General features: G+C 46.8%; 1 protein-coding gene across 3 annotated transcripts in view; it reads right to left on the minus strand.

Moving 5' to 3' along the window:
- PTPRA (protein tyrosine phosphatase receptor type A) overlaps positions 1–22,470 on the minus strand; it is an 85,858-nt gene that overhangs the window by 25,636 nt on the left and 37,752 nt on the right. For 2 of the 3 annotated variants that reach the window (XM_085314660.1, XM_085314659.1), the window contains 2 exons: positions 1,751–1,829; positions 964–1,326 (listed from right to left, as the gene is read on the minus strand). In XM_085314660.1, the coding sequence (XP_085170786.1) occupies positions 964–1,326; positions 1,751–1,829 (442 nt within the window). Of the gene's footprint in view, positions 1–963; positions 1,327–1,750; positions 1,830–3,065; positions 3,085–22,470 lie in introns of those variants that run through there. The other variant, XM_085314661.1, reaches the window with a different exon arrangement.

The following is a 22,470-nucleotide window of genomic DNA, read 5'->3' on the forward strand; positions in this document are numbered from 1 at the left end:
AATTCACAGAGACACTACAGAAGTTGAGCTCCAGCGTTAACCAAGCTAATGAGCTGGCACTGGCTGTACTGAGGCCGAGTTAACTYCTGCAGAATGAACTGCACAGGTTTCTCTTCGTAGCTCATGCCATGGATTCGTCATCTCAGGTAGCACGACCCACAGCGCCGCTCGCAGGTTCTAAGCGTGGTGCCAAGCACAGCCTTGGCATGCTCGGCTCTGGGCTTCACCCTGCCCCACGTGGGTTGCATTCATCTCCCCGAATAAATCCTACCACACGGGGCACAGAACCGCAGCCTCATCCTTCCTCAYTCACTTGGCTAATTTGGGGTAATTAGCCAGCTCGCCAGCATTCCCCACAAGACGGTTCCCACTCCTGGTTGRCCTGAAGTCCCCAGGTCTTAACTCCTTGGGACAGGGACTGTCCTCTTTGTGTGAGTGCCAAAAAGCATGGCTGTAGCCCATGGTTGCTACCAAAATACAAATAAGTGGTCTGTGTAGCAACACTCCAGAAAATCAAAGTTCTGCAGCTGAGCACAGTCCCAGGGTGATTTATTGCTATTACTTAGAAAGACCCACTAAGGCTCAACTTTTCTGCCAGCACTGGCAGCTGTGCAGCACTAACCCTATTCTACCCTCAGAAAAGCACAAAAAGAGATKAAATTTGTCTATAATGGAAGTGGAACGAGATCCTAGGGCTGCAGGTACCCAAGTATGTTGGCACTGAACGACTGCTCCCAGGGAACCGTTGTGCTGTTGTTTTCCTGTTTAAATTAAAAAGCCCAAACCTTCAGCAGGATAAATCTGTTCTGATCTAGTCCCTTCAGTGAGTTATATGATTTTAGATCATCTTGGAATTTGCCCCAGAAAGTCTTCTTGTTCTCTTTTATTCTCAGGAAACGAGAGAAGGGGAAAGAAATAGGAGGTAGGCAAATCTGGAGAGGAAGAAGGGAAAAAATCACCTACCATTGTGAGAAGCAGAAGAGGTCTCTTGAGTTGTCACCGTCATGCTGAAATTCCTCTCTGTCCACTGCTCTTCTGTGCCTGGCAGAGCGGCATTGGGGACAGACGGTGTCGCGCTGGGGAGAGCGGAGGTGGCCAGAGGGACAGGCAAGGTTGTCCCAAGGGTGGAGGTGTTGACACCCACCACGGTGGTGGTCGGCAAGGACCTAGTCGCTGCCGTGGTGGGCGGCTGCGACCCTATGGTGGAACCAGTCACTGGGGAGCTGCTGTTGGGGCTGGTCACGCTAGCCGGCGTCCTGCTCTCCGGACTTGCTGTGGTGGCTTTGACGGGACTCCCAGGGGAAGTGAGCACGGTCGTGGGTGGCTCTGCAACAAGGGAAGTGCAAGGAGACCTCCGTGAGACACCCTTCCATGGCGCCGAAGGATTTAGCTGCTGGAGAGCTGCTTTGCTGTGAGCACAYGGATGAAAAGCAGAAGCCCCCAAACCCCCAACTCCAAGACGAAGAATGCGTTACACCGTATGGTGAGGTGACTCCTACCAAAGGAGGTATCTTAAAYACATCTATGAGATCGAGAAAGACTAGAATCAGCGTAAGAGAGGATTAATATTTGCTACCGGACAAATCTGCAGGTCCTATTTACGAGCACCTCCAGYCCACCACGTGCTCTCAGCCGCTCGTGCAGCGAGCTCCAGGGCCGACGGGGCAAGCCATCAAGCACGCGAGCGCTTACTCCCTCGAGCCGCCAGACGGTTTAGAGACAGAGAGAGGAGACAAGGAGGGTATTTTACCTGTCGTAACATTGYTAGCACCTACGCTTGCGAGGCCGCTTCCGAGCAAAAGGACGAAGACCCACAAATCCATGTTGACCTGGGGAAGAGAGCAAAGCACAGTTACCRACCGCGTCACGCGACGGGTCCCAAACGCCCCCGCGCCGCGGGCCCTGGGGCGCATCTCGCGTGCCTGCGGCCGGAAGGAAGGAGCTGGCGCGYGGCTGGGGCCGCTGCCCGCGCTCGGATCGGAAGGATTTGCACCCACATTCACACCCCCCCGGCAGGAGGCTGCGACGGACCAGCCACGGCGAAGCGCTGAGGCAGGGAGGTTTAGGGCAGATTAATACCGCGTGTGCAAACAAGCCTTGAGAACACCTAACTGCAACGTATGCAGCCCAGCAAGGGGCTCTGACCCAAAACGCCCAAGAAGTGTGAAGCCAGAAGGAAGAGAGGGAGCAAGCAGCTGAGCYGCTCTGCTCCACCTCTCCACCTCCAGCAACGCGGCCCCGTAGCATTTACAGAGCTTTTACACACTGCTTTTGCTTTTTTCCCCTTGGAATTTGGTCAGGGTGGATTATGACACATTTATACCTTTTTCTGGATTTCTCGTAGCCCCAGAAAAGCAACGTTTGTGACCCACCAGCTCTGCGCCTAGGAACAAGAGCCCTGCAGCCGCGATGTCCGAGCGGCCCAACGGCCGCGTGCCTGCGGAGCAGCTCCGGCCGCGGCCGACGGACCTCTCCCGCGTGCAGAGCCCGGTRCGCTAAGCGCCCAAACAACATACACCCGTGCTATAAATAAGAATTTAAAATAATCTGGAAACGCATGGCACATGCTGCACGTTCCCCCCTTGGAAAGGTCCTGCAAGATCGCATGATGACGACACCTGGGAAATTGCTTTCCCTGCCACAATCCCCAGGCTTCCCCCCCGCAACCCTTTTAAATATAAATACATAGTTTTGRTGGTGYTTTTTTTCCCCCCTGTAGGTCTTAAAAAGCTCCTAAAAATGGGTCGCGTTATCTGCCCCCRAACAGAGACGGGTGGAGAGGCGCACGGGAGCGAGGTGGGAACGGGACGCGCTCGGCCGCAGCGGGTCCCAGMGCCCCGGGACCCCGCGCCCGGCGGCGCCAGGAGACGGCTCGGCGGGTGCCACCCGTCGGTGTCCACCGCTGAGCCATCTCCTACGCTTCGGGCGCTCCTCGCTTCTCCGGTCGCGTCTCCCGCAGCATCTCCCGGGAGCAGGCCCGGGAGCGTTTCCTAAGCTCGCGGCGGGGAATTGCACCAAAGCGCCGCGTTCGCCCCCCCTCGCCCCTGCTTCRAGCCAAAAAAAACCTCTTTTTCGATCCTTCCCCTCCCTCGCTATTCCCGAAAGCGGCCTGACGCAGCGGCCCCGGGGCCGGCCGGCCGGGAGCCCGAGGGCTCCCTTCCCCCTCGGCTGCCGCCCGGCCGGTTCGGAAGCGGGGAGGAAATACTTGTCGTGCTATCAACATAAACACAGCTCTTGGCCGGCCGCGACATCCTGTGCGCGCTGCAGAAAAACAGCCTGACGTCAGGGCGCTGCCGGGGCAGAAGGAGGCGGCGGCGGGTTCGGGAGCGCCCAGCGCCGAGCCCCCCCCCACCCGCCCCGTCCAGGCTGGAGAAGTCAGGTTTTAAAAGCAGCAGAGCCCCTCGAAGCGCTCGATATTAAAAAAAAATAAAAAATAAAATGCACCGGTTGTGGCGGGGGGGGGAAGGTCTTTGCAGAGCTTTCGATGCGGCCCCGCGCGCACGTCACCCCGCGACGGATTTTATGCAGGGCTGCAGGAATCACCCACGCCCTCCGCGGACACGGCGGGGCACAGCTCCCCGGCCAGGGCTTTGCCTCCACCTCGGACRTATCTGGGATTCCTGTTATTTTTGGATTTCTGGAACATGAGGCAATYGCTCTCGGCACGCAAGGAGGCTGCAGGAGCCGGTCAGGGCGATGCTGAAACGCGCTGGTCCGACCAGGACCATCCGACGCCCTCGTGCTGGCACCACCCACGGTGAGACAGAAGAAACCTGTTCGTTTTCCTTTTTATTTATTTATTTGTTTTTTTGCAAGAGAAGAGGGTAAAAATAAGAGGGGCTAAGGTTTTTATATTTTATTATTATTTTTTCAATCCTTCTTCAGGACGGCGACAGCAAGCGCCGGCCCCGAGATGTCTGGCAGCAAGCCAGCAAGAAAYGGTGTTGCAGGGTATTGCTCAGCAACAACCTTAAAGTATATAGAAAACACCAATACACCGGGTGTAGTTCTGCCCCTCGGAGTTCAGCCCCGTTGCCACAGCAACGCTTCAGGTGTAGCAGGGATCGGTGGTCGTGAAACTCGGGAATCAGGGGCTGCTACCTGAGACATGCCCCCGCTCTTGTGGGGCTCCGCATTAACGACGTTATGATGGCAAATGCAGGAAGAAAAAAATGCTAGAAAGCACCACGGTAGGCACCACCGGTGCAAACACCACTTTTCGAGAAGTGGTGTTTTTTTTTTTTCCCCCTTTTAAGCCATTCTGGAGTAACACGCTGCAAATTCTTTGCAGAGCTTGCCTGCTTTCTGTTTTTTTTTCTCTTATTTATTTATTTTTTACATGTAGTGGAACACCATTGCTTCTCATTGCATGCATTTACATTTACTAAAMCAAAAAACGTTGGTCAAGAATAATGGAGGAACGAAGACAGCCTCACGGAAAGGGGCTGGCACTGGTGACCGGATATCTACTTCCAGCTTGCAGGTTGTCCCTAGAGCCAAGTTATACATGCATACAGATAAAGAAACCAAAAGCAGAAGTTTCACCAACGCTAACTTAAATGCATCAACTTCAGGCTTTAATTATGCCATTTTAACTCTCCCAAATGCCAGGCTGCAGACGAGCCCTGAATGGCCATCAGGGATTTAAGAGACACTCAATTTATTTCCCAGTACACTGGCACTTACTGTTTCAACTCACAAGCTCGGAAGGAGAACAAGAGCTGAAAACATCTTCCTTTCTTACTATTYCATTGAACTGCCAGAAGCGTCTTGAGACGCAGCTCATGCTGACGATTTCAAGCTGAAAAATCTGACCTGGAGCAGTTGCACCGCCAGACGCAAATGGTTGAACATGACCTACAAATCGGTTACTGGGACATAGACCAAGGTCACGGACTAGGCAAATGGCCTGTTGGATATTTCCAGGACTGCAAWGTCAGAGCGATGCTGCTTTAAAAAGTAAGCTCATCAAAATACCCTAATTTTCACATTTTCATTGGAGGACAAATCTACTGAGAGCTGTGGGACCCCTCCGGGCTCGGAGGGAGACGTGCTCCCAGCAGCAGGGCAATGCCCAAAGTGGGAATAACCAGCTATAGGAGACCTGGAGATGTCAAGGGAGACTTTGAGGTCCTTGTTCAGCTTTCTTGTTGCCAACAGACCTGTACAAGAAAAGCGTAAAGAGTTTGTCCGTGTATTTCARGCTTTGTACAATTTTGGCTTATCCCAAGTCAAGCCTGTAAGAGGCAGGCAGAGCAGAGACAGGCAAAAGGAGGACAGTTTGAAAGCAGAATACATCATATGAGCAGCAACACACTGCAACATACTGGAAGATGCCTTTAAACTCATCTTTGTTTCCTAGTTTCAGTTCTCTAGAAATTACAGCCGGTTACCTGGCTCCTGTTTTCAGGAAAAAACCTCCTTACTCAGTAACTCTGCCACCCCCTAGCTGGCTAATACCAAGTATGGGACATCTATGAACATCTCATCCACCTTTTGCTCAGCCAAAGGCCACCATGAAAACAGGCCRCGACTTACTTGCAGAGAAATGAAGAAGCCTGTTGAAGGTAGCAGAGATGCTGCACCTGAAATTTGGATCAAAAGGCAACACTGCATGCTGTGATGCATTGCTAGTAGATTTAAACAGCTTGAGCAGATGGAGCCTATTTGACCCTTGAAACAACTGCTTACATTTGCTTCAAAAATAACCTAGCCCAGGAAWATCCTATGGAGAARAAAAGCACAGTGAGATGACAAAGARGATAAAAACTGATGTTCTTCTAAGACGCAAAAATGAGGGGWAAATACCAGGAAGGCAACAGCATATTCAAATTAACAGGTGAGGACCCATCAATGGKGCCTTCATCGATTACCCTCAGCCAGGCTAATTAGCACTCATCAACTTCTGCGTCTAGCAGCTTGGAGGATGAACACTGGCAATTAAGCTGATTGCTATGCGCGGGTAACAGCTCTTCACCCAGTGAGCTCCCTTGTGCCCCGCTCAGAAACAGAGCCATGCCACCCGTGAGAAGCCTTTTTCCACAAAGGGCAAAAGCAAAGCCCTCTATTCGGAGAAAAACTGGAGGACTGCTCCAGTCCTCCAGTTTGGATCATATGAACCAGTAAAATTGGACATGTTTTAGGCGCAGGCAAAGGGCCGACCTCGCATGCTGGGACAGTTCGTTGACAGCCACGTAAGGACAGCGAGCCACGCACGTGGGCCTTCCACATCGCAGACTGCAAAAGAAGACTAAAACTAATCAAAACGGCAGGATTCAGCTGCAAGCAATGACCTGGTTTAGTTGGAGGCAATATTTCTAACCTTCTAATAGGCTCATTTACAGGAATTAGCCTTTTAACRTTGTGTACAAACTGTGCACAGCTTCAGTGGGACCACGGACAGGACATCAGGTTTTCTGAGCAATTAGCAAAATTACAGACAATTCAGGGGACTGCAGATAAAAGCAATGCAAGTAAGTGGGGAGAAAGGCTGTCTTAAGAGGAAAGATGCCCCTAAATCTTCCAAATGCTTCTCAAATCTTGGAAAGAGTTACCATGGACTAACTGCAGATGCAATTCTGGAATCGAAGCGTCTTTATCTCCTTTGGAAGTGAACGCTTTTCGAGATATTAAAGGAACACGTATATCCCAGCAGAAAGGAGTTTGCACACAGACAGACAGATGCTGGTGCACCTTCAGCAATTCCCATCTTTATAGAATAATAGGAATTCTTAAATATGAATTCTYTAAGAATAGGAATTCTTAAATATCAGGGCGACCAGGAAAGGTTGTGAATCTTGAAGCAGGGGGACCAAGCTGAAGAGGTACAATTAAAATTATAACGAAAACCTCAGTGCATTTCCATGGTTACCGACACACAGTTCCTTGATCAGGGTACACATAATTAGATTCCTTCTCAAACAGATGTTTAGCAAAAATATCTGCAGCTACAGACACGAGCAAACAGCCTTCCATAGCTTATTGCACTGGCCAGCCTACGCGAAGTGCAAAAAAGCTAGGAGACTAATAAATTAAAAGAAAATTCAATTTTTATTTTTCAGTTATGCCCACTGCTTCAGATATTTCGGACCACCTCTACACCAAACCGCTCAACGCCTCAAGTTACGTGCTCAATAACCATCTGGTCCATGTCCACTCGCTGGTGGGATAAGCACCCATAGCCCCTATAGATACTACAGCAAAACCCAGTACTGAGAAGTTCTGAGAAAAATCTGAAGCTCCTTCAAGTGAGTCAACAGGAGGAATAACTTTTCCCTCCCAGGTTATTCGCAATCCATTCTCTATTTTAATCTCCCCAACAAAAGGCTGAACTTGAGCATTGTCAACCAGGGCTTTCATAATCAACCTTCAAAATGTTCAAGGAACGGCAAAGAACAATGACTCCCATAGCAGAAGAAATACAATCTAAACAAAAAACGCCCGTTGCTAAGGTTAATAAGCAGTGGGTTTTTGGCACAGCTCACTACTGCGCATTCCTGAGCTATCATATATTAAAAATGTACTAGAACTAGGCTTTGGTTAGAGGAGAAGAACCTGACATTCAATCCTGTCATATTTTCCCCTCAAGGATATTATTTAAAATTTCAATATTGTGTAACAGACTTCAAACCGACGCAAAGGCGCCATCGTTTAGGAGATACTTAATTTAAGCCTGTGTGTTGCTTCAACCTTGAATGTCAGGAAAGCCAGGCTGGAGATCCACATCAAACCCCAGCAAGGATGGAGGTGAACCAAGCTCGGAGGCAGTGGTGGTAAGAGTTTGGGCAACTAAGGACAGCTTGTAGAGATTTTAGGAACTAGTTTGGAGGTTGTTTATTCTTAATGAAGGGAAGAGGAGCACCTTGAGCGAGCTCAAGGACAATGCTTGGGGAGTTAGTTCCACCAGCCAGAGAGGAGATGTGTTATCACCCCGTCCTGCATTAATTCCTCAAGTCATTGGCAAAGTTTTCACTCTACTGCCCAGGCACCAGCATGAGTCTTCCAACCTAGACATGAGATGGGTAGATCACTGCCTTAATGAGGCACAGGGCAAACCATCTGCTGAAAGTGGTCAGTCCTGTGGGAGATGACTAYGTCCTACGACAAAACGAAAGCTGAAAAAACAAAAAACCCCAAAGTCTATGGCAGGATTCCACAGAGAAACTGGCCACCTACCACCAACAGTGGCTGGGCAGGAGACACCAGGAACTCTCAGTTCAGACCCACCTCTCAAGGAAAGCCCCGGCCCAAACCACAACAGTTTGTCTTTTGAACCAAAACCAAATGAAACCACAGAGCACTGTGCGGTTTCGACACCCTTAGCTAAGGAAACTGCACCTGCGTGCTTCGTTTTGGTACAGAAATCCCCTTCCTCAGCTTTGAGGCAACATGGAGCTGGATTCATTCTTGGTTTCCTCCCCATYAAACAGACCCATACTGAGGAGGTCCAGCAGTGAGGGGATGCTGAGGGCAGTAGTGACTGCAGGCCATACGCAACCACTAACAGCCGTCATAAGGTGCTAGAGAGCCAGCAGGTTGGGTGAAGAAAAACAGAGTGGTGGGAAGTATTATCTTCTTAGTGAAAGAAGCCTATGGTTCCTTATTTCTTCCTAGAAAATCACAGTGAGTGATACTGGCACTGAAGTCCCACCTGAAAGCATCAGTGAGAAGAGCTGGTGGAAAAACTTATGTCCCGCTCATGAGCAGTAGAGGACCTGTAGCAAAATCTCAGATAACTAAGGTGAAAATGCAAACAGGCTTATCCCGTATTTACACCGTTCCCACATCTTTTGAGGTTCACATGCAACACGCGCTTGTAAGAGAAGCAGCTCCAACCACRCTGTCTTTGACAAGTTCACAAAAGCTTCCCTGTCCATGAAGGACACCCAAGAGAGGCCACCTGCTCCTGCAAGCTCCTGTCTCCAGCACTTCCCAACAAACCCAGCTTCCTTCCCTCTAGATAGAGCTCCAGGAGAGATACGAGGTCCTGTCCAGTAATGAAGGCAGATGTGTCCTGTAATCACCAAAGAGCTCATGAGCTCATGACCACAGGCCTGACAGCTACTGGTTGCACTAGAAAAGAAGACAGAAGTCTTTAACTCAGTTGAYAACTTAGTAAAAGCCCAGCAAATGTCAGATTGCAGTTCCCAAAAGTCAGCAAGTTAAAGCTCCGCTAGCACTTGATTTCAAATTAATTTGTCTCTAGCATGGTGAAGATATGAACCATGAGGAACGCTGAAGGCGGGCAAAGATTGGGCTCTGGGCTACCACGTGTGCCGTTAACACATCTTTTTGCACACTATCAGCTTGCAGAAAAAGAGAGCAAGATGCAGTATCCTGTGATGCAGGATACTTTTCCAATCCTCAGCACCTTCTGAAACTCCTRCTACCACCACGGGCAACTCAGTTTCTTAGGTACCAAATGAAAGAAAAATACAGGTGGCTGTGACAAAGGAAATAGCTCTTTATAGGAGACCACCCTTCGTCTTGTACTATCTGAATAATTAAGTGCAAATGGCTACGTTATTTTTTTCAACGTTAGGGAGCTAAACTGGACACACCTGACAAATCTATTCAGAAAAGACGTTCTTCCAGGACATGGCAGGACTATTTCCTTCGTTTCACTAGATTCAGATTCTTGTTTCATGTCCCTCAGTAGGATAGACAAGGAATTGTCAGATTAATCGCTCCTTTCTGCAGCATTCCTACRTTCATGAATGTAGGTCATGTCAGAATGTACTCCAAGTACAGTGCCCCCCAAAATTATCTTTCCTTTCTTCTTTGGGGCACTTTTCAGTCAGAAAGCATGTTCAGATGCCAGGAATAGTAGCTGTGATTTGAAGAGATGGCACAATAACACCAGYAGCGTGAGAAGGAATGATTTCTCTGAAATTTTCAGAGATTTGATTTGCACTGGGATCGTATTTTTTTTTTTGCATGTACAGAAGCAGCAGCTAAATAGCATATCTCAGCCTTTCTGCATGCAAAAAAAAAAAAAACCACACACAAAGAGGGGTTTCCTTGAGGGGTTTCAGGTTTCCTTGATGACAGCAGCTAGGATGCATTCTCTTTTTGCCAATAAACAAGACCTCCCCTGCACCAAATATTACCTTGTGTCAGTTATATTTTAGTGATATTAAAACAAACATTAAGAGGTTGCAACAGAGCTCAAATGCCCCTGGGTTAGGCACAGAAATAAGAGGCAATCCTTCATAAATGCCTAAAAAATGTTACAGTTGTAATAAAGCAGAAGTGCTTTATTACAAATTCAACTTGATGTAGGTAGACACGTGCCCTACGAGAGCTACCTCCTAAATGACTGATCTAAACTTGTGATCAAGCAAAGCTCTTACAAATAGCACAGATTTTCTCTGAACTGTGCAGATTTCGATGTTTTGGCCCAAGATAAGGGAGCAGGTCACTCCGGAGAAGAGATAGAAGTATGGAGCGCAGCTTTGCTATCACAGCTGTTAAGGAGGAAGTGATGCAGCAGCAATGCGGACATCTGAGACACGAGTCACCGACTCGTGAAGTTTGGCCATCCCCACCTAGGCCAAACGGCCTTCAAAATTATGCTAAATTTAGCTCATTTCAAACCTCTCAGGGCTGACTGACAACTCCACCCAGGTTAAATATTTCAGTTTCAACATAACTGCAATGCACTGACTAGCAGCAGAGATATCTCCATCTTGGTCTACTTGAAGCCTTTGCTGTCTCAGACTTTAAAAAGATGGATGCTTCAAAAGAAGCTTTCCAACAAAAACATCCATTTTCATCACGCCCTTGCTGGGAGTATAATACACAGAAGGCTCTTCAGTATTGCCATTAAATGAGAGATTCCCCTAACCAGGCATTAAATGGTACAGGAGCTTGTACACAGAACAACAGAGAGAGCTTTCTGTGGTTGCTTGTTGCTGCAAAAACACAAGACAAACTTTGTTGCTAAAGCCCAATATTGTATTTGTCGGCGCGGCAGCCAAGCCTAACAAACTAATCGCATTTTGACTGCGTGAAATCCAGCCTGCCGAAGACCAGGGGCAAAYTTGGCTCAAATTCATCTCACGCTTCTTAGTCCAAATCCAATCCGGTCAAATCAAGAACCCTGAATGCATTGCTTTGGTTTCCTCRCTGCAGAGAATGAGCCCAGTATGCGGCGCTCCACTGCAAACGCAGGGCTGCACCAAAGCACGAGGGAGGAAAGAAAGAGATCACATTTTTTTGTACGGGTTGAAAACAGAGCGCTACACACTGAAAAGGGGCGACATCCAACACAAACACAAAGTGAGAAGGATGCTATTAGTAATCAGTGGGTTTCAGATCATTTTAGCCTTACTATCTTCCTGTTAAATTTTTGAGTGACAGCCAATTTAAAAGCTTAGGGCACCATCCTCAAAAGCACCGATCTCCAAAAAAACGTCAGGAATCTAGGTGTCCTTTCCAGGAGTAATTTAACATAAGCATAAACCCCACCACAGAGTATTTGCCCAGGGTCTCCAAACAACCTCCGCTTCTCCCTTCCTTCCAAACTCGCCGTTCTCATCTCCTGCTGTTTGGGCCTTAAAACTCCCATGCACAAAACCGAAGCTTTCACGGCCAGAATATGGACATAACACCTCCAGCTTTGGAGGCGAGGCTAACTTGTAACCTTCTCCTCCTCTTTGACTCTCCAGTGGAGAGCATGACCTACAGAAGAGGCAGACCTAGATGCTTTAGAAAAYGTGGTGCCATCTTCATACTCAAAGAATTAATTAACCCATGAGCACAACACGAAAAGGATCTAGCTCTGTGTGCCTGCTACTTGCTTCATCAAGGAACATCTCAGTATCACAAACACCACTTTGCAGAAGTTATCCACACACTCTTAAGTGAGTATATTTGTTTCTTTAGACTATCTTGTTATTTCACTGACAACAAATCCCACTGAGTAYGAACTGGAAATCATCACTTCTTCTTTAGCCCACCGCACTGATTGAGAACASAGAATCACAGAAGGGTTGAGGTTGCAAGGGACCTCTGGAGATCACCTAGTCCAGCGCTCCTGCTCAAGCAGGGTCACCTAGAGCATGTTGCCCCCATTGAGATATTGATGACGATTCAAAAARCAAGCATTATCAACAGGGGTGACTGGTAATCCTCGCTGGCACAGACTGGAATTAAAAGTAGTGAGTTAAAAAGAAAACAAAAGTCACCCATGCTCTGAGCCACCCAGGCTCGCATCCTCACATTTCTCTAATCCTGATTATGAGATGTAGATACAGACAGACTTAATCCAATACCATTTTTCCTCAACCTACCCAGGCATGGAGACAAGACCCATAAAAGCCAGCTCTAATGATCCGACACTGTGTTACTGTCAAACAGTCATTTTCCATCTCCACCACTGTTTCTCACCCTACCCCAGAAGAAACTTTGAGGGACAGTTAAACACACGGGTAGGGACAGGAGGGGATTATTACTGACTTAAGAGCCCGTGGGTTCATGAGAACGTGCCAGGGACGGGGACGGACGGGAAGAGTTGTTTATTCTTTGCAACACTCTCCATCGGGCTGCCAGTGGCGGGCATCACTGACATCTGTGAAAGCTCTTTAATACAAAGGGGAAGACCCTTCATTCGGCGGGAGGGAGGGTTTCAGATGACCCAGTTTAGGGACGCAGTGATTGCAGACTGGCTTTAACTCTTCTTATCCCAGATTAGCCTCTTTGAGGTCACTAGCAGCGAAGGCGTCTCGCTTGCTAGAAAGGTGCCACGTTTCCGTGTCAGACTAAACATCTGGGCTTTTAAACACACGAGAGATTTAGCTCCGGATTTCCAGATTGGATGCTACATGTTGGGGGAGGGGAAAAAAAAAAGTCACAAACCGCTTGTTGCAAGGAGCTTCCCTGAACAGAAACGCCATTATTTAGCCTTCCCCATCCCCCACATCACCTCTCCTCTTCGCCCTCTTCAGGCGAATTCAACAGATTTCAGGAAAATAGGAAAACACAGAGTTCAGGATCTGTGCGGCTTCTGCGACCAGCACTTTCCTGCTGAGTCAGAGGGGAGCTAAGCAGGAACACAACGTTCAATTCACCRCTCCCCCTCTTACTTCCCCTTTGCAGGGAAGTGTCCCAACTTGGGAAGTCAGCTTTGAAGCCCGGACTGACTTTAATTAGACATGGAAACAGCCCAGTCGTGGCCTGGTGCAATCCTGTTTAAGGCGAGCCAGCCGTGGCAGAGCCATAATGGACTGCTGAGATTGCTGGATGTCGGTCAAAACACAACTCACTCAGCAGGAACTACAACGTACGGTCACCTTCAGGTTTCTTAGTAGACCAGGTGGACAGTCTTACCCTGTCCAGCCTCCTGGAATGGGCACCCATGCCCAACCCTTAACCTGAATCATGAATGGTGCCAGAAGCACTCAAATACAGTACGTGAATGGGTCCCTTTAGTGCCAACCACAGACATGCTCAATCCAGGAGAGCTGGATGTCTCAGGGATGTAAGTAGAAAGGCCAAGGAGAGAAAGGTCATTTCCAGCAGAGAGCAAAGATCACGAAGGCTCTAGTTGTGGCATTAAGGTGCACTGTAGATGCAGCCATTCGACATGCTATTCAGTGGCCCAAGATAATTTCATTATTCAAGCTATGGCTCACTACTTTATCAGCACAAAACTCAAATTAGCAAAAATATCCTCAAAATCTGCAAGTATCCTTGCGGGGTTACAACTCTGGTGGTGCTGTACAATAACGAGGTAAACGCTACTGCAGAAATACAAGCATACAACTAATTTGTAGGGTGGGAAGGTGTCCACTGCTCTCCTGAAATGCTGAGAGATAAGCTTTGAGGAGCACTGGGAACCCAGGTAGGGAGGAAGGTAGAGATCACATGGGTACGAGCTGGAATTTGGGAAAAAAAGAGCAGACAGACTCAAACTATGATCAGTAAAAAAAGCCAAATGCTGGTTCTGCAGATACTGCTTTTGTAATTCGAGATGTTGCACTTCTGTGACAGTGAGTAGAAGCTTAAACCCTGTAACAGAAACAGAATAGTTTTACATAAGATATTCAAGGTGGGTTCAGTCCAACCAGGGCAACATTTTTGCATTTCATTTACTCCTCCAGATTAGACAGTTGCACACACTGTTCCTTCTGCTGGTCCAGCTCATTACAGCTACACGGGTGGAATCAGCTGGCCATGAATGAGGAGTGAACTATGGGGAATTCCCAAGGCAGGTCAAGGGAGAAGCGTGACCCAACCGTCACGCCACCACCCCTGCCAGGATCCCTCTGGCCACGTCAAACATACACAACTGTGGCTCTCCTTCTGCATTAACCCAGTAGCTCTTGACCGCCCGCTTGTTCCCTCTCTTGTACTGAAGTTCTTCAGTGAAGTGGAGAAGTGAGTACAACACCTCCCCAGTAAATTTCTGCATGCACCAGGGTCTCCCAATATCCTGCTGTCCTACATGGGTCTCCTCACCACCACTCTCCTTCATCTACACTTCTCTGCATGAGAGAAATATCAGCTGTAAAGTAAAAATAAGTGATAGAGTTCACCGATGAATTAATGCACTGGTCCTCGTCTCTCCCATGTTCACAGAGCTGTGTAACGGGGTTATTCTGAACATACCAGCTCTTTGGGGCAGGGAATGTCTTTCTAGTAAGCACAAACATAGGTTCATGGGCCCCCTTCATATAGGGCCCAGCTGCATGGCTGGAACCTCCATGTGCTTTCACAAATAACAGATGAATCATGTTTACTGAAGCTGAGGGATGCAGCATTATCCACCTCTCTCAAAATGGTAATGCATCACGTATGAAAATGAGTGCCTGCCTAACCGGAAAAAGGCACCCGTTTATCTTGTGAAGATCATCCAGGCATGCACTCCTGCACTTCCATTTGTGTGTGTTTATAGGGTGCTACTAAGGCGTCAGAAGGAAAACTCACTATGAGAGACGATGGCTGGATCGCTCCAGCCAGCTCGCTCTGGAGGCCAGCAGATGTCACACGGGTGGCCGAGGCCAGCGAGGCTTCCTGACTCCCAGCCTTTGCCATACATACATCCCTCCTCGCTTTGGCTTCAGGGAGCCAGCTATTGTTGCAAACGTGCAAGAATAATGGCACCATGATATATATATATATATTTTGGGGATTTGCACCCACCTTCCCTCGCCCATGCCAAGAGAGTTGGCCATTCAGCCTCTTTCCACAGTTTTTATAGAGGAAATCAGTGCAAGGATCAAAGGAGGTCCCTGGGTGGGAACGAGCAGGGAGCATCACATGTAAAAGTGCAGTAATTGGAGAAGCAGCAGCAGAGAGATGCAGTTAAAGCAACAGGTATGGGGCTGAACGGGCCAGTAGGTCAGCTCCAAACTGTGCTCTGACAGTCCGACTCGGCAGCAAGCTCCCTTCTGGCCAAGCAGTGTTTCCACCTTGTCCCAGGGCCATGCAACTTCATGCTGGTACAGCACAAAGAGCCTGAGAACATACTGTCGAGAACCAAGCTCCAGCCTCCTCATTCCTCCTTTTAGAAAAAGGAAGGGAAGAGGCCAAAGTTTGGATTAATTCAAAAACAGAGCGGCAAAATAAAAGGATGCTATCCTCTCCTTCTGCTTCTACTTAGTACCATCGCACTTGGTCATCCCCAAGTAATCTTTCATGTGTTACTGGAAAAGTAAAAGCTGATTTAAATTCTTGCAGTGGTTGCATTAGATGAAAGAAGTTATACTCAGGAAGTTAAGCAACTATAACGAGGAGCTAAATCTCGCCTGACCCAAGGCAGCATATTCCTACAAAACCAACTAACAGAAGTAGCCATTTTCCCTCCAAGAATGCAAAACGAGAAGCATCTCCAGCACTTGGCTGCCTCATCCCACTGGCAATGTCTGTGGTTTGGGTGGAGGAAATACCGAAGGTTTCCAGTACAACTTATGACCCTCCCCACACATCTATCTCCCGTGTAGCTTTTAGAATGAAACTCACGTTAAGACAGAAGGAGATGGATTTTCCTTTTAATTTTATCAATCTTTTGTAATATCCTGAGCCTAAGTGGTCTTCAGCAGCTGTGGGAGGACAGGTCCAAGCCTGTTGCTTTCTTGTATAGGGAGGGAGACAGGAATGCTTTCAGGATTTTGCAGCACTAATTCGTGGACCTTCAAAGACTTCTGCCAACCTCAGGCCGTATCATTCCAGTTGTTTTTAAGCAGGACTCCCCATGTAATCACGATGGCCTTGAGTCTGTTAAAGGTGCAGCCTAAGCTATATTTAACTTGGCACCTGACTGCCAGTTCTCAGCCTTCCAGTGTCCTCATATTTCCTCCCCAACAGAAGTAATTAGGATTCTGCGGAGAGGAAAGGAATGAGGAATTTTGTCTTTTTCCACTGGACTCAAATCCTTGACCATGTCCAACAGCTGTAGTTTGCTGCAGTTATCTGAAATTACAGGAACTGCCAATGAAAACTTATGTTCTTCAAAAGGGAGAAAAAGGACAGGAAGAACAGGGAGCTCTTGAAGTCAGCTCTGAGGATACAGAAATCAATTTTCCTATTTTTACCCTGGTTTTCACTGCTCTATTGTAGTCCTTTCCATGTGTGGGCACTCTAAATATTTTCATACCCTTACATGCCTTGTGAGGACCCTAACACCTCAGYGTTACGGAGGAGACCTATAATAGAAAACACAGAGGAATAACTGCTTAAAAAAATCCCTCCCTCCCTCTTTGCTAGCAGGGCTCTCCTGTGTGGATGTAGTTCAAGGAAGGCCGGCAGACCCGAACGAGCAACCTTGCAGAGATTCTAAAATTATCTGTGGTAGATCCGGGAACGCAAGATAGCCCAAGTATGAACCACTTGGGTGATCCCTCCCTATGAATCATATTTAAAAATATGGTTAGACCCTTTCTCTGTGTGGTCATCTTTCAAGGCTGCATTATAACATATCTTTTGCTGACAGCAACATCACAGGAATGAAGCAAATTTAAAAGGCCAGATCCAAGATCACCCAGAAGTACTGGAACCCAYGGGCACCCCTACAAGTATTTCATAATCCGTGCCCATCGAGCWACGCACACTGAATTAATGCTCAGAGAGCTGAATACTTGCTATTATTGCACAAGTTGCTCCTGTTGGAGGAACCTGTAATGATGAGGAAAGTGTTAACCCAGGGGTCCCTGAACCCTCCCCTCCCTCTCCCAAACGGGGCACGCAAGCGCACCGAAACACGCCGCCGGCAGGAGCGGAGCACAAAAGTTGTTCAACTGACCCAGTTTTCACCAACTGGGTGAATAAKGACAAAACCTTCTTACTAGTTTCTTTGGGGAAAAAAAAACACATTAACCAAGGTACCTTTTTGGCCCTGCCCTCCACGCTGCACAGCACAGCATCCTTTCCCGGGCCATTTACAGACGTGTTGCAGCGGGCGTTCCTACAGGGGCAACGGCATTATCCGCCGGGTAAAAAACTTAAAATTACACTGCCTACAAAAGAGCCAGGATAAATCGACCCCTCTAAGCAAACCAGTTGCCAAGCTTTTATCTTCTCGGCATTGTTAACTTACACCGAAGCGGAATAATTAGACGATACAGGGCTATACAAGGCGCTATTGGAAAAAAGCCCTGCCTTAGCAACTCAATTGTAACTATAATGTCCACGTTGACTATTATGTTTAACTACTGATTTGGAACGCTTTTTCTGGGCCTGCTTCTGATTTCACACTCCTATATACCTACATTTCTATGATTTTCATCCCAGTATTGCTCATTTGTATTAGGACAAAAGGAACTCACAGTGAATTTTGGTGAAAGATTGGAAAAGCAAACGACTTAAAGGCCGGCGGATGAGCGTTCCAGCTGTAATTTCTAGTCCTTTATCCAGTCTAGACTTAAAGGTTTCTGAACACAGATGACTTCCGTTTCTCTGCGGAAAGGTTCTGCCATGGAATAAAAAAAGTACACTAAAGGGAACAATAAATATCAAGACGTATCTAAAATTAGCCGTTTACAAAATAATCTGCGTTTATGGCATCCTGAATACAATGAAAGCAAAGAGCAAGCCGGCCAGTTATTTAAAAGCAGCAGGATAGAAGGAAATCTTTTTCAAAACTGCTACCGGGAAATCAACCCGCCTTTAATGTGTTTGAGTTTTGATACTTACTGAAATAACTCTCATGGAATTACTATTACGCTGCTAAGGATTAACTAAATCGCGGCGACAGTACGCGAACATACCAAGATGACACTAACTTGTGCAAGCAAAGGGAGAGCAACCCGCAACTGCTTCTGTATTTGGGGTCAAGTTTAAAATTCCAACTTATTTGCCAGCGGTTTCCATTTGGGCACCGCTTGCACCTCTCAGGAGAGCAGAAATCGGATGGGTCGGTTTACGTGGGATTTCCAGTTATTTTCACTTTTTGGATGTTAAGTAGAAACATGATGCTGCAATGCCAGGAATACACATAATTTGTTTAAGAGGAAAATACTGTAATAGCATTTCTATTGATCCTGGATTTTTTTTTTAATAAGTCTTAAACATGCAGCAAACACACAACAGCAGTTCCAGAAAAATATTCCTCCTTCTGCCAGTAAAGACTAAAGCCTCCTTAAAACAATGTTTAGAAATCACTACTGAGTGAGAAGAGGAATGAAGAAATTGGCAGCGGCTTAGAAATTCAGCAGCATCCAAATTCACCAGTCCTCTACAGTTGGCAGAATTCAGAAGAAATTACAAAGCTTTCAGAGGGAGAAAATGGCTGTAAAGGACAACAGACCTTTCTTTCCCCCCCACTGAAGAGCCACCTCTTCTTCCAAGCAGAACAACCAGATGTATCAGAAGCCTTGTGCTTGTCCCTGTGAAAGGCACACAGATGCCCCTGGACATGTCCTGCTCACACGCATGGATCCCAGGGATCCTCCAGGGACTGTTGTTCAGGAYGGGACACCAGAGCTCGAAGTGACCACTAATTGGGTTTTCATTTCTTGAAATATGAACCCTACAGTATAGGATCAAAGATGGGTATTTTAGGTCTTATGGCCTTAAAACCAGACATACGCAGGTAATTGTATATATATGCACCAATGTTCTGAAGATCAATACAAGCATGAGCACCTGAAGTTCATGACTGCACAGGGCTGCTGATACTCTTCAAAAAAGTAATGAACAATGTTTGCTCCACTGGAGTGAAGACACAAGGTCTCCCTGCATAGGTTTTCCACGAGACCTGCTGGATCTAGGTTGAATGCTCAAATCAAGCCTCCTCCTGCTCAACTGCACTGCAGACCCAAACTTCACAGGCTCCTGCTTGGTCTGACGCTACAGTCYTCATCTTCCCTGCTCCAACTGTCACTTCCCAAGACCACCCTTCACATTCAGCACTAAACCAAATTTCAATTCTGCTTCTTCCTCAGTCCACCTCCTATCATCTCCGTCCTCCCAGGCCCTGCAACCATCAGTGATGCACATACTGCTCTATATTTACACCCCCATGAAATTACTGGCTTGGCTACAAAGCCACCCACTTTTGCACATCTTCCCAGGTAAAAAGTTCCTCTTGCCTTTCTCGCTCCTTCTCTAGAAAGTCACACAGTCATACATACTTGCCCTCCTTCCCACCAACAGAAACAGCAACAAGACGGGTAGATAAGTAGGTTTGGTGGTAGATCACTAGTGACCATCAAGCTGTGATTCAGCTGCAACTTGTCAAGAGCTATCGACCACGTAATCTAGCATCATAACAAGTCAAATCTTACCACGTTTCAAAAGGTTTTTCAACACCAACTTGCATGGCCCACCAAGGCTAGAACAGCAGGGAAGTAAAATGCTCACAGTCAGCTATGTTCTGCCCCGATTTGTAACCCACCCTCATAATTCTGCACCATGGAGCAAATAGTATACCGGATTTCCTGGGGGTGAAAGTACAGATTCATACCTCCGTGGAGAACTACTTGATTACTGCCACTGGGCTCCAGAGCTGACACCCCACCGACACACGACGGTTTTGGGAGATGCCTCAACCAGCGTTTGAGGAAAGCTGAAGAGCAATATTTGCTTAAATGGTTACAGCTGCTCCTATATCCAGAAACAGAATAGTCTGTGCAAGGGCAACAAAAAAATCCTTTTGAACTTAAAATACTTTAAAATAACAGAATCACAGCCCAGAAAATATAAACCATGTAACAAATCACTGCGACTTATCTCAGCTTTTAAGGCAAGAGCTAGTTTCCTCACTGCACCAAGCAACAGCCCACCTATTTTCCAGACCTCTCCCAAASAGAATGAAAACCATATGAACCGGAGAGGGCAGAGATTGATCAGATCAGCTTGTCGGATCCACTAAGCAGCAAAAGACTGTTCCCTACTTCCAGATATCCCTTCCGGTCTTGCTTTCAAAAGCCCTGAGCAACRGAGCTTCTACCTCTTCTCTTGAGATATCATTTCTCCTCTCAGCCCAAACACGCTTCATGGCCAGGCAGCTTTTCCTATCTGTGACTTCCCTTTTCAACACTGAAACGAAGTAATTTGCAGCTCCCCATCACTCCCCCTGCATTTGTGCATTTCTGAACTACACTAATTAAACACATTGATACTAAAAAGGAATTATAATTTAYGAATAAATTAATTTACTGTATTTTCCTTTCATCCCCTATGAAAAAGCTCAACATGTCAGTCTCAAGTCCCACTGAAATTTTCCATTTTTAAATTGGTCCCACTGCTCATAATTAGACTTCCCTTCTTCTAGCCCTACAAGTTAATCTGCTTTCCTTCTCCCCCTGCCTTTTTTTTTGCAGGGGGAGGAAGGAGGGAGGAAGGAAAGAGAGGGAAAAAAAAGGAGAAAGAGTAGGATAAGAGGAGAGGGTTACATGCTATCGGACCAGTCTAATTGGTTACAACACTCATGTAGCATATGAAAATACAGGCACGATGCCTGCTTTGCCTGATGAATATTCCTAATTCTGTTTCAGATGCGGGATCTGGGTTTATCAAATCATTGGCTTGTCTACAGCAGGCAGCAGTCTCTTCTCTTCCACTTCACATAAATACATTGAATATGCATGGAGGAAGAGGCAGGCTGACTTCTGGCCAAATTGAAAGCAGCCGCTTCGAAGGCAAAGGACTGAGGTTGGAGATACTGCTCCAATAAATAAATTTATATTTTTGATAAAAAACATAGAAGAGCTGCAGGAGAAAAATGAACCCCAAATACTCATCAGGTTGGTGGTTAATACCTTAGAGTCCCCTGCACAGAAAAGACTGAGCAGAGATCTGATGCTGGGCCACCTCGACCAACCACTAGATTACGGTACACACTGGTAAAGGGTCTCACAAACACACAAGTTTCTACTGAAAACAACCCTAAAAAGAAAGCCTTGATCATGAAAGTCCACTCCAATCCGCCAGTGCCTTTCCAGAGCAATTTTTAAAAGAGTTACAAAAGTTTACACCCCTGTCCACTGCTTTGATGGCCCACAAAAAATGTTCTCAGTATTAGCCATTCTAAAAGATAGAAGATAGCTATTTTTTTGCTTAATCATAATGAAAACTCTCATACTTTAACAAATAACTATCCAATCAATCTAAATGTCCTCTTGCTACATTGGGGTCCTTGCTCTAAGGTGCCAAACTAACAGAAAAAATACAATAAATGAAAAGTAATACAAATCTCAACATTTTTYATTCTACATCTTCAAGTTTCCTCTTAATTGCTAACATTAGCTTAAAAAAGCCCTCCATCTTTCCACAAAAATTCCAAATAAGCCTGGAAAGCATGAAACAAGAAGTAGTTTTGGGGAAAAGATGACAACAAATTGGYTGGAAACTCCGTTTTGGATGATACTTGGATGGTTTGATTTGCCATGGTTAGATGTTAACGGGTAGAAATCTTTCCTAGAAGTTATGCATTCAGCCCAGACAAATTATGAGCAACCAAAGGCTGTTCCTACTGCAAAAGTGTCCCTGTTGCCCATATGAACATTGTAGCTGGCTTCCAACTCAGCTCCCAGCTGAAAAGGACTACACTCATGTTTAAATGTTTTGCTGGTTTGCTACCTTAACTACTCAAAACCTTTAATGATATACATAAGTCCTTTCGTGTTCTGGAAAATAAAAATGTCTTACTGTGCAGGGGTCCAAAAGCCACGAGAGATGCTTCTGGTTGGAGGGGGCTCTGAGGAGGCACTCCTTCCATGGAGGAGGTCAGGGAAGCTTGTGCCATGGAGGGRCCATCTGCTTGTGTGATCCGCAGAGATCATTTCCCACCAATACGCAGTACAGTCTCCTATTTAAAACCTGACTTCAGCCCGAAAACATCTTCTGTAGCCTTTATTTCTCTGCTGGTGTCTCTTGGGAAGGGGAGTACACGCTTGACACAAACAGCCAAGTTGAAGCAACCTAGCAAAGAGCCAGGAACTACGACAAACAGTTATTGGAGAGCAACCAAATTTTTCAAGCCCTTRTGTTTTGTCTGAAACATGCATTCTGGAAAATTATAAGAATAAA

The sequence above is a fragment of the Rhea americana genome, unplaced genomic scaffold (assembly GCF_003343005.1).
Source record: "Rhea americana isolate MKP2758 unplaced genomic scaffold, rheAme1 scaffold_41, whole genome shotgun sequence".
In the NCBI taxonomy this organism is placed as follows: domain Eukaryota; kingdom Metazoa; phylum Chordata; class Aves; order Rheiformes; family Rheidae; genus Rhea; species Rhea americana.